Source organism: Silurus meridionalis, chromosome 17 (genome assembly GCF_014805685.1).
Source record: "Silurus meridionalis isolate SWU-2019-XX chromosome 17, ASM1480568v1, whole genome shotgun sequence".
Lineage (NCBI taxonomy): Eukaryota > Metazoa > Chordata > Actinopteri > Siluriformes > Siluridae > Silurus > Silurus meridionalis.
In genome coordinates this window covers 5,595,532-5,608,163 of record NC_060900.1, presented here as the reverse complement: position 1 = coordinate 5,608,163, position 12,632 = coordinate 5,595,532, and the positions used below count along the sequence as shown (strand labels likewise).

General features: G+C 38.9%; 1 protein-coding gene across 5 annotated transcripts in view; it reads right to left on the bottom strand.

Moving 5' to 3' along the window:
• LOC124400100 (membrane-associated guanylate kinase, WW and PDZ domain-containing protein 2) overlaps positions 1–12,632 on the bottom strand; it is a 59,906-nt gene that overhangs the window by 32,175 nt on the left and 15,099 nt on the right. For 4 of the 5 annotated variants that reach the window (XM_046871702.1, XM_046871704.1, XM_046871705.1 and 1 more), the window contains exons 2-3: positions 8,158–8,447; positions 5,533–5,649 (exon numbers count right to left, since the gene is read on the bottom strand). In XM_046871702.1, coding sequence (XP_046727658.1) covers positions 5,533–5,649; positions 8,158–8,437 — 397 coding nt within the window. In that variant the 5' untranslated portion in view covers positions 8,438–8,447. Of the gene's footprint in view, positions 1–5,532; positions 5,650–7,193; positions 7,372–8,157; positions 8,448–12,632 lie in introns of those variants that run through there. The other variant, XM_046871703.1, reaches the window with a different exon arrangement.

Genomic DNA, 12,632 nt, shown 5'->3' with positions numbered 1-12,632 from the left:
CTTGACTTGACTTGACACCCCTGTGGCTGAATGAATCTTTACAAATCTCCACAAGCACACTTCAGAATCTAATGGAACATCTTCCCTTAAGTGTGGTGCTTATTTTCACAGCAAAGACTAAATGTGTAATGGGTTGTTCAAAAAGCACATACAAATCCACAAATTCACAAACTTTTGTCCATATAGTGTTACACAGTAGCATGATAATTACTTAGCCAATTACTTTCCTAAGAGTTTCTATGGATATGACCATAATGTAAGAAACATCATATTTTATTCTCATTTTAAAACATTTTACGTAATTAAACACAAATATGGTACAATGATACTGAGGAAGATGGTCATTAATTTTCACTGACAGCAGATCTGACAATAGTGATTAACAATGACAATGATGGAACTATAATGAATAGACATTCGGTGCCACCCGGATGAGGATGGGTTTTCCTTTTTGAGTCTGGTTCCTCTTAAGGCTCCTAACCATCTCAACAGATTTTTTCCTTGCCACTCTCACCACTGGCTCACTCATTAGGGATACATTTCTAAGGGCTAAACTTATAGATACATATGAATTCAAATTTTATTACCTTTTTCTTTCTGCAAAGCTGCTTTGGGACAATGTCCATTGTTAAATGTGCTACATTTATGGCATTTGGCAGACAATCTTATCCAGAGCGACTTACATTTATCTAATTCGTACAGCTGAGCAGCTGTGGGGTTAGGGGCCTTACTCAGGGGCCCAGGAGTGGCAGCTTGGTGTTCCTGGGATTTGAACTCAAGACTTTGGGAACCAAAGCCCAATGCCTAAACCACAAAGCTTCTTTAAATACTATCAATAATATGACAGAATATAAAATAATGCACTCTTTTGAATAAATTATTTCCATCATTCAGTTGTTTTTTTATTAATAATCCAATTGCGTTTACTTAAATACAGAGAAAAAACGATGTTTCCTGAATGAAAATGCCTTGTGTATGTTCCACAACATAATTGTGTACAATAATATAGTATTATACAATTGTAAATATAAATGGACACAAAAAAATGCATTAATTAATTAAAATTTTTAATTGTTGGTAAAAAAAAAAATTATTTATTCTTTTCTTTTCTTTTATTTAAATTTTCTTTGTGGGGGTGGGGGGGTGCGCGGCATTCTGCTACTCCATGGATTATTTCCCTATACAAAATATCCTGTCAGGTTTAATTCCCTTTTTCCGTCTCCAAAGCAAACAATGCGATAGAGGTTTGGTCTCTCCTATCATGGTCTACTGCAACCCACCATGCACTGCATCCAATTTGTTTACACTGATCATACTGAGACAATCGAGTCAGATCAGAGAAACCAGCCTTAGGCAGCTCTGCCCTTCTGTCTGCTTGGCTTAGTGGAAACAAACATTGCCTTTGGTACATTCTGACAAAAAACCCCCCCTCAGTTTCACTACTATGGTTAAAGGTCTATGTATGCTGTTAAATTAGTTATTGTTGAATGTGTTTGTGTACCATAGCCACTTATATAAGCAGTATCCTGAATCACATGTGCTTTAAAATCCAGTTCCTATCACTTAACATCCATTCTTCCAAAACCCATGAGGTAAAAGTGTCACTGCAATACAAACAACAGACTAGATTTTTCCATAATAAAATCTGACGTGCAGCTGTGATTAAATACATTTCCTGAAAAAAACAAGTGCTTTTTTTTCCCCGACAGGCTAAATTTAGTAGCGTAAAGAGATGCTATACATGCGCTGAAGCATGCAGCTGCGGTGAAAAAGACATCTGCCCTGCTTCACCACATCTCCATTCCCGCTTAGACTGGAAGTGACGACCGCTGAGAAAGTATGTCCTTGTCTGGATTTTGGTAATTCTCATACATGTACACATCGAGTGTGTTTAGATCTCAGCAATACGAAATTACAATGTCTGGGTTTTTTGTTTGTTTGGTCCCGTATTATCTGTTTACCATCTGTGGTTTATATGTCAGCTAGTTTATAAGATAAATGCTTATTATTCTTGGATTTGTGGGTAATAGCAGAAAGTGAGAAGAAGGTAATCTGAAAGATAGTAGGAAATATAGAGACAAAAATTTATCCGTTTTCTGTATATATATTCATGTATAAACTGCAGGGAGGGAAATTTAGGCTATGCACCACAAAACTCATCGTGTTTGTGTGTGTGTGTGTGTAAAGACGTGACTCTGGTAATCTCTGGTCTATGCTGTGAAGTAGGTCATTTTGCCCACCGTCTTCCAAGCCCTAAATTTTTTTTTTGCTTTGAAAGACACACACACACATACACACACACACACACACACACACACAATGAGTTTTTTGGTACATAGCCTAAATTTTTCTCAAAGTAGTACACAAACACACAATGCACACACCCACACACACATAGATGCACATGCACACACACAAAGTTGGCAAAGTAATTATTAGTCATTTAACTATTTCAATCATTTTTTTATATAGTCAAAACCTTAAAGGTCAATGCTTTAGATCTGACCTAGCATTTAAACTAGATGAGCGTGATTAATCCAAACATGAGTAAGGTCTCACTTCAGCTTTCTCTACTACTGATCAGGCTCCTTTTATCATGTACCGTCTGATGGTTTCTACTAGTACACGCAATAAACAAATGTTTGTAGACACCTGACCATAAGATTGGTGCTTTTTGAATATCCCATTCCACACTGAGTCTCCATTTGCTGTAATATAACCTTGGAAGATGTTCTATAAAGATTTTGGAGAGTACTTGGGTCTGGAGACCTGGGGTGCAGTCTGCATTTCAATTCATCCCAAAGGTGTTCAGTAGGGTTAAGTTCAAAGCTCCATAGCAGGCCACTCAAGATCTTCCACTCCAACCCATGTAAAACATATCTTCATGGAGATGCTTGATGAACAGGGACATTGGCATGCTGGAACAGGTTTGGGTCTCCTAGTTCAAGTGAAGGGAAAATGCTTCCAGATCCAAAGACAAATGCAAGTACAAGTGTGTGCTTTCAAATGTTTTGGTAACAGTTTGGAAAAGAACCACACATGACTTTAAAAGTCAGGTGTCCTAATACTTTGTTCATAAAGTGTAACTATGAAACAAGTCTACATGAACTGCTTTCATAGCAAATGAGAAATGATCAGGGACAAGAATTTTGTTATGTTCTAATATATGTGAGTGAGTGGATAAATATTCATAAATTTGTCCAATGCTGTGAATACTTTTTGAAAGGGAAAATTGGAGGTTAAAAGCAACAACACAGTGTACCTCAAAACCGAAGAGGAGGCAAACTATCATTACTTTTCTACTCCAGGGTTTAAAAGTTGAAACAAAAAAAAACCACTGAGAATTGCTTTATTGTCTATTCTCAGAAAAGTTTCTGCCCTGTCATCCTGAGATCACGAGTTCAAATCTTGACAATGCCGCGGCTATTCGTGGCTGGGAGTCTAGAGCACAAAATTGGTCTTTGGATGGGAGGGCTGTTATTCTCTCTCCCCTATCAATCAGTGTGACAGTAGCCAGAAAGCGGTCCAGTCCAGAGCAGCAGTCCAGAAAGATACAGTAGCTTTCTACATGTGTCTTGTGTTTTAACTTTCACTCCTCTCTATTTGATAGTTATTGTGTGGGAGAAAAATGGAAGAAAAATCCAAAACACGAATAAAAAATGACAAAAAATATACTTTAGTTCTTATCGGTAGCTTTGGCATCTTTGGTGATTTGGTGATGACTTTCTCATGTCTATTTCATTCTAATGAGTATCACACATACATAACAGATGCAGTGGATTATTACTACATTTGTGGGACAGATTTTCTCCCATTTTTCGCTCTTTCAGCAAAAACGTAGCGAATCTCGACTGTGACATCCATGCATGTAGTTCCACTGAGGCGTGTGAAGTCAGCCTGCTGCATCGTTTCAAGCTTTCAAGTCTTTTAAATAACTTTACACCCTGAGACTTAACCTTTGCAGGTTTTCTAGATATTCCTTATGCTTTTTATGCTTCATGAGTGATAGGGAGTTGTTATCTTTTGCTCCTGAACTATGGAATTCACCCAAATTTGTGATGTGCTAAAATGAATATAAATGTGAAAACATAAAAGCAAATGGAAAAGTGAGATCAAAGGAGTTGGAATTCTCCTGTTTTGCATTTGTCAGAACTCAGCCCAGTCTCACGGCATTTCATGATATAGTCACAAAATCTAATCTATTGATTCGTGTTCATAGACACAAATTTCCCTCTTTTGTCATGGGACGGCATTCTACGTAATGTATTTCAATAGGAAGTATTTTTTGGCGTCTCCGCCAAAGTTTTTTTTCTGCCACTGGATACCACAGACGCTGTATTGTTTTTTCTTATTAGTTTTTTGATTTTTTCATCTTCAAGCACCATTACTTAACATTTAAGCAGGAGATTTTATATTTGGTTTTATTGCTTTATATTCTGTAAGCTACTCGCTATTATAAACCATCGTTAGTGGTCCTTCCAGTCAAATTACAGTAACTATATTCTCCCAGTTAATTAAGGAGACTGCATTAATTAGAGACACATTTATTACATTATTACATTTCTTATATTTTCTGGCTTATCTGATAAAAATGGGGAAAAAAAGATTACATTTCTGTCAGCATTACCTATGATCCTCCGCCTCCGTTGCTCCGTAGACGGAGAAAGTCGTGATGAGTGACACGAAAAAAGAGCACAATTTGTGTCCATGAACACGAATCAATAGATGAAAGTTCGTGACTATATCAGGAAATGCCTTGAGACTAAACTACATCGACTTTAATTACAGATTTTTTCATAGCAGATACTCCAAATCTGCCTCAAATTAATGCGAGAAGTCAAAATATTAACTAAAAGATTATCAGGGATAATCACAGGCAAGACAGAGAAAGGGATAGGGAGAAAGCGAGAGAGTGAGAGAGAGAGATATGTGTTGAAAACGTGTAAAAGAGTGAATGTTTAAAGAAAGCAGGTGTAAAAAAGAAAGACGGGGACCATGAAAAACCGAGCTCATCGTCAGCTCCGGCTCTTAAACTGCTGCTGTTCGCTGCAAAAACGTGCAAACTCACTCTCTCACTCTCTCGCTCTCTCTCTCTCTCTCTCTCTTTACCTTGTCTTCTTCCTTTTCCCTGCTCGTTTTGCACTGTTTTACTTCTACAAAGGTGTCAGTGGCGGCTTCCAGAAGAACGGATCTCACACCAATTAAAACTAGTTTCAAGGTGACAGTTGTACAGTCTCCTAGTCTGTATGCATGCGATACTATGTATTTGAAGCATGACTCGTGCGTGTCATAGACAGTGTTTGCTTTTTCATACAAATGTCATCATGTGAATCTGAGCTGAAAGCAGCTGTTAAGAGTGATAATAAGATGTGAGTATTATGGAGTGTCTTAGCAACACTTAAACACGCTTCTTCATGTTTCTATGTCTCTGTGAAATGTATTTACTTCTGTGTGTGTGTGTGTGTGTGTGTGTGTGTGTGTGTGTGAGTGAGAGAGAGAGAGAGAGCGAGAGAGAGAGAGAGAGAGACTCACATGGAACTGCACGCAGATAAAGGTTTTCCCGTATGACCTGTTGAAGCTGACTGTCCATGCAACCAGGTGTGAAACATTTACTCAGGTACAACCTCAGATCCTTACACAGTGTTGAGTCTGTAAAAAAACGGAGAGAAACAGAAAGGGTGTCAAGGATTAATCATTAACATTTACTTCAAAATACACTTTCATTAATGAAAGGACAACGAAACATCCACAAAATCTCAAAAGCTATATGGTGACACAAACTGATCACCAAATAATTATTACATCATCATATGGCCCAGTCCAAAAGGACTCAAAATCTAAACACTGCTATGCTGCTCATGCTACATGGTGTGGTCACAAATAAGGCTTACACACTACACAAGCTTTCACCTGGAGAGATATCTCATCATTCTGTGACAATAAACATTGAATGAACGTCGTCTTTTTTTGTGACTTATGTCTGGAGGAGAAACTGGCTGTAGTGTTTGTGTTGATGGAAACTAGTTATCGTAAAGAAAATCTGACCTGATTGATTACTGCCTTTAAATGTATATTATAGCAATAAGAATGACAAAGAGTTTTACGAAGGCGGTTTGGAAAGTTTCCCATATATATACAAGGAGAAACGTCGAAATTCTTGTCTGTAGTAATTGCACACGGGCACCATGGAAGCAGAGCAGGTAATGTTTCCGCCTTACAGCTCCAGAGCCTGATTCAATCCTGAGCTTTGGTTACTTTCTGTGTGTGGTTTCACATGTTCTCCCTGAGACCACCTCCAGGTTCTCCAAAAAACATTCCGGTAGGAGCGCTGGCTACTTTACAATGACTCGATTAACAACTGGTGCACAAAAATGGACAGCCATTAATCCAGACACCGGATCCACCAACCCTGTCCAAGATAAAGTGGTTACTGAAGATGAATAGCACATAGGTTACAAAAGGCAGATTAAGATTACTGCTTACTGGCAGTGGTGGGCAATAACCAAGTAAATGCAATTCATTACTGTACTTAAGTAGCTTTTTCTTGTATCTGTACTTAACTAAAGTATTTCTATTCAGGGAGACTTTAACTTCACTACATTTCAAAGTCAAATATTTTACTTACTACAGTTTTGTGAAATCAGTCGTTCCTTTTTATTTATCAGCGAATAAAAACTTAACTGGGCAAACTGTTTTGGACTTGTTTTGATTGCCGCCTGGTGGTTTTTACTTAGCACCTACATACAGTTCAGCATCAATTCAACAGCGAGCAGAAAATTGTGAGAGTAATAAATGATGGAAGAAACTCCTGACTCGAACTTTCCACAACACCCGTGGCCTCATTTGTGCTTTAAGTAGTTGAAAAGAAGGTTTTAGGCACATGATCATTTCAGAGGATACCAATCAGTGTTTGACTCATTAACATAATTCTATGAATAGATTACTGTGATTATAGTAACATCAAAGTCTTTTCACATAAATTCTATTTCTACTTTTTGGCAAGTACATGGTTTGTGTACTTCGTCCACCACTGCATACTGGTTAATGAGAAACATTCCAAACAAGTCCAAATATGACCGACGTGGCACAAATACTTCTATCATGAGTGGGAACTAACATGTAAGTCCACTGTTTATAAGCCAGAACGTAATTTATGGTGCCTCGTCTATAAATGGAATAAAGACACAACCTACTCAGCGACGCTACTCGATTTCTCTAAACTGTTCATTCCGACCGCAGTGCTTTATGGACCCTGGTGACAAGTCACTTGGTTGTTATCGATGACCCGCATCCCTCTCCCCTCTGTCAGAATGACAGACAGCGTCCGGCATGGGACGGCCCCTCCCCTTTGCCGAGACAGCATAAGCTCTGCTGATAAAACATATTTCAAAGTTATAAGGGAGCATTAGCATCAGTCAGACACGCACATTCACACGTGGTGAAAATGTTGCACTCTCTGTCGTTCCTCGACATTTACAGTAGATGTGGCTGGTAAAACTTCTTAGAGTTCAACTTGCTCAGAAGCGATAAACTAGCGTCTAGTTCCGTCTAGCTACAGAAAGCATATGAATCCAGTTCTATTTGCTGTGTCTCAGAAACGAGCCTGTTAGATACATTTCAGCAGAGACAATACATATTGATCCACACAAAAATAGACAAACCAGATTTAGTACAGCAAAAAAAATGTTCCCTGTAACAGGACAGGTTTAAATGACAACCTGATACAATGATAGCCTTGAACATAAAGACTGTACACTATATATACACCATATTATCACATGCTCCTCAGTCAGTGATTATGTTTCAAAATGCTGTACATTGAAGATTAGATTATTTGCCAAACTTAAACCTTATAAAAAATACACCATGTTGTGGTCAATCTCAAACTAATTGTAAGGGCTAGAAAGGTGAGAGATGGTGATAGATTTATTTAGAGAGAGAAGGAGATAAAGAGGACCGCTGAGGAAGAGCTGGTAATCAATCTAAGCTGGAAGGGCAACGGGGAGTCACGGTCATGTGTAAAATATTGTTCTGCGCAAACATAACCGCTGCGAGAGCGTAAACGGCTTTGATGTGAGATGAAGACGAAATCCTGCTAGTCACGTCACACTCCCGGCTAAACACACAGATGAATGATTTACGTGATTGGTGCATTACCTGGTGTTACAGTCTTGATTCGGATAGGATGGGGGCAGGTGCTGAGCACTCCACGTACATCACCTAAGGTCATTCCCAGAACTGGTGTCCCGCCGATCTCCAAAATTATATCGCCAACCGTGATCCCACCTCCCGGCGCTGCTGTGACAAATGGAAACTCCCCATAGTCGGCACCACCGCCGATGGCCACTCCCAGTTCTCCCGAGCTGCCCAACAGAGGAACGAAGCTCTCCTGCACCTTAGAGCGCCAGTGCAACTTCTTCACGACCACCTTAGCCATGGCGATTGAACTAGGAGTAAAAAAAATATATGTTTGTGTTTAAATCAGTAGCAATCTTAAAATAATATTATAGCCAAAAGCCAGGATTGCTAACCTTTATCTAAAATACAAAAGCCATGGGGTCAATGTCGGCCCAGTCCAGCTTTCTCATTTGCATGCATTTTGCGTGGTGCATGTGGGGCTTGGCAGACGACTCAGCAGATGTGCACTCTGCATGGGGTGGAATTAACACTGTCTGCACTTTATTCCTCCTAAGCTGTATAATTTATGATTCAGGAATACTACTTAGAATAAAAATACCGGTCACGTTTACATGATTTACTCTTCAGCTGGGTTTTAGAGTCGGCACAAATGCAAAACGTTTTCTTTAGTACTACGCTAAGCACCATGATACCAAGTATGGTAGGAAAAAAAATTCCATGACGGCAGTTGGATTTATTCTTAGGCGGGAAAAAAAACATTTATTTATTTATTTGTTTATTTATTTCATGAAATGCAATACAGGAAAAGTAAATGTCAAATAAAAAGAGCAACTATCTGCTTGAACATTCAGCATCTGTACATTTGGTGACTTTATTCCAGATGTTGTGTGAAGATATACTCAGGGAAAGTTCCTTGTATTCAGATTGGGTTTACACATAAGCTTGAGCTGATTTTCTGGGCTTTCGAATGATTACCTGCATATTTTTACGCTGGCTTTCCACTTCATTTGTTAGTGAGAATGCTGTACGGTTTTGCGCTCGTTTTGCACTCGTTTTCACGTGTTCATGGTGCTGGAGTTGATTTTAAAAAGCAATCTCGCCCCAGTTTCATATGTGTAACATGCAAGTTTTTTTCCATGCAGAATTTGACCTGATTGTACCTGGAAATGGCCAGAAATAGTTTTAGATCATGATGCAATAACCTGGACAGCCATATTATTATGGTTTATGGTGTTTTCTTTGTTCTTTATAATAGCATTCTCATACAAAAAGCATATAGTAGTAGAAATTATTCTACTGCTAATATCCAAATAGCCCTAAAAGCAGATAGTAGAGTTTAAGAGCTTGTTTATGTCTCCAAAACCAACCACTATTACATTATGAGATGTTCAGTATTTGCAAAATGAAGCCATATGTGGCCATGCATACAGGATAGTAGTGTAAATGCAAGAGGCTTGTAGTAATACTAGTATAAGCATAACGCTTATGTTAAACTATGCTAAATATACTATAATATTGTAGTATAGGAAATGTCAGAGAATATGGCAGGCTGTGAAATTAGTCTTGTTTTTTTTTACTCCCTATAAACAGAATGACATTTGTCTTGTTCTGGCTACTGAAAATGCCACAAGTGACTCAGCAAGATCCCAGCGAAACGTCCATCTCGATCGTGAGGCGGATCCAGGAACAGTGTGACACGCTGCAACGCTGAAGGACTTTTAGCTTCTGCGAGAGTAGCAAGTGCAGTGAAGTGACAGTTGGCCACACCAGCATGAGGGGTTGGTACAGTTGCCACGAGACGCCAGAGATGTGACAGTATGAGAACATTGCTGTCACTTCATGCCCTCGCTGGCCCAACAGTATAATCAAGTGTGAGAGGTGGCCAACTTTAGTGCAACCAATAGAAAGCGGTGAGAAAAAAACGAAGGCAAAAATAAATGGATAGTATTATGAATTCTGTATTTTTTGACCAATTTTTACCAAGAGTGCTAATAGCTGATGATACTTATATTGGTGATACTTTAATGCTACTAAAATATACTACATACTTTACCCCAAAGAACCCAAGTCAGTTATTCTGATTGGAATGTAACAGATTATATTTACTCGTGTTACCGTAATTGAGTATGTTTTTGTGTACTTCTACTTTTTTAATAGTTTTTAGAATTTATTATTTTACTTTTATCTAAGAATGTTTTGTGTGAAGAATTGTAATTAAATTTGTTTAAATTTGTTTTAAATCATATCCATTACTAAGTAAAAAAATGAATACATTTAAATAATACAAGGGAGGAAAAATCACGGCACGGAAACTACTGCACTGATTTCTGATTGGTTGATGGGGGACAATAAACGTGCTAAAATCACAAGAAAGAAAGATGGAAGGATGAGACAGACGCCACTGATGCAGACCCAACTGAAAGCAAAATGCCATCGAATCAAATTTCGTTCGATGCGTGCGCTGACTCTCTGAATTCTGTATTTGAATTTGCGATTTCTCTCTTTATCATAAAGGACATTATAGCAGAAGACCCTAAACACACACACACACACACACACACACACACACACACACACACACACACACACACACACACACACACACACACACACACACACACACACACACACACACACACACACACTTCCGCTGTTAAAAAAGTTACTCTGTAAATTTGACTTTTTATAATGATCTACTTTTTACTTTTACATGGGTAGATGTTTAGACCTGTAACTTTACTTGTACTAAGTGACAGTACTTCTACTTGAGTAGAATATTTTATTTCTCTTTCCACCTCTGCTTAAAGACAGTATTTTAAATATTATTTCTGTACTTTATGGTTCTGAGCAAACATTTGATCCCCAGAATTTTGATGCCTAGCTTCAGTGTGTGGCAGTTCTGTAAAGTCTGTTTTTTGCAGTCGTGGTGAGCAGAAAAGCATGTCAGAATGCACAATGAGGTGGATAGACTGCAGTAATAGAAAGCCATGTTGGGTTTCACTTCTGCGGGAGAAGAACAGCAATCTGAGGGTAGGGTATGTAACGGTTCAGTAAAATCTGGAAGAAAATCGTATTTTTCTCATGTACATGTACCCATGAGTACCTTGAAATTTGTGATGTGAAATGTTGATTGTATTGACTCACCCCCTCCCCCGACCTCCCAGTGTTTTGCTGTTTCTCCCCAGCCCTAATTGAGCCACTGACCATTTTCACCTCTAAGTATTCTGTTTCAAACGTCCGCATGCATCTCTTAGAGGAGGGTGACACTTTTGCATGACTCAAACGCGCCATTTTGTTTTCCGCTGTTGGCTTAGCCTTCAGCGCAAACTGAGTCTTCCGTCCTGATTGTCATTATCACAATCTAATGTATTCTAAGTGCCGCTAAATGCATCCACCCCGACCAGAAATAAAGAAACAGCCGTCAAACGGACAATCGGTCGACCTGACACTGAGGATAGAGAAAAAATTATAGAAATGGATGCATCTGCACGCCCCCTTAGGCTTCTCCACCACCAGGCTTAACGAGGCTAATTACACGGCTCGAGAAGCGTCCAATGAGAGATGAATAATTGTATATACTTGAATGACTGGCCGATTGGTCATCTATCCGACCCCACCTCATGTAGATTAGGCAGCTGATAGGAGAAGGGGGGGGGTTCCTCGTGACTACTGTGATAGATCGAGCACAGGCTCCATGCCGACTGCTGCTGGCACAGAGAGAGAAGTCCTACGTATGACCTTGGAAGCTCAGGTGTCCGTAGCCAGAGAGTCAGGATTAAAAAACAGACACACACAAGAAAATGCATACACGTGTCGCTGACAGTGTTTTTAAAATGCTCGTGGCACTGCTGGAAATTTGTTCGATTGGATATTGAGTGAAAGCACAGTCCATAGGTGGAAACACACACACACACACACACACAACACACACACACACAATGCATTTCCCTTATCTCATTATCTGTGACTCCTCCCCACTTTTTTTGTTGTATTTTCACTGTTCTCCTGTGAAGTCTTCTTGTGACTAGAATAACACCCATATTTGTGCCCTCACACTTGTTTACGTTTTTAACCTCTTTCCACTGTACGTCCCTCATAAATATTCTGCTTTTCAGTTGTATTATTATTTTGTTATATAAAAAAGGCTTTTTTTTTTTTTTTATAAAATATGCCTTTTTTTCCCCTTTATATCATTTAAATATAAAGAGGGCAACATTTTTGCTCGTTTTTTTTTTTGTCCAGCACATGCATCAAACAAAGATTTCCTGGGTTAAATAACAATAAAACAAAAACACCCTTCCAGTAAAACTCTAAACCTGCGTCAATGCGTGTGAGCTCGGGTTTTAATCACTAGCAGGCCCACCTAATAAGAAGCCAAGGCCACATAAATGTTTGTAGCAGGATGATGTTGTATTCAAAGCGCTGACAGTCAAATCCATCATGGCTGGAAATCCCAATTTTTCTAATCCCATTGAACATCCTTGGTTTGTTCA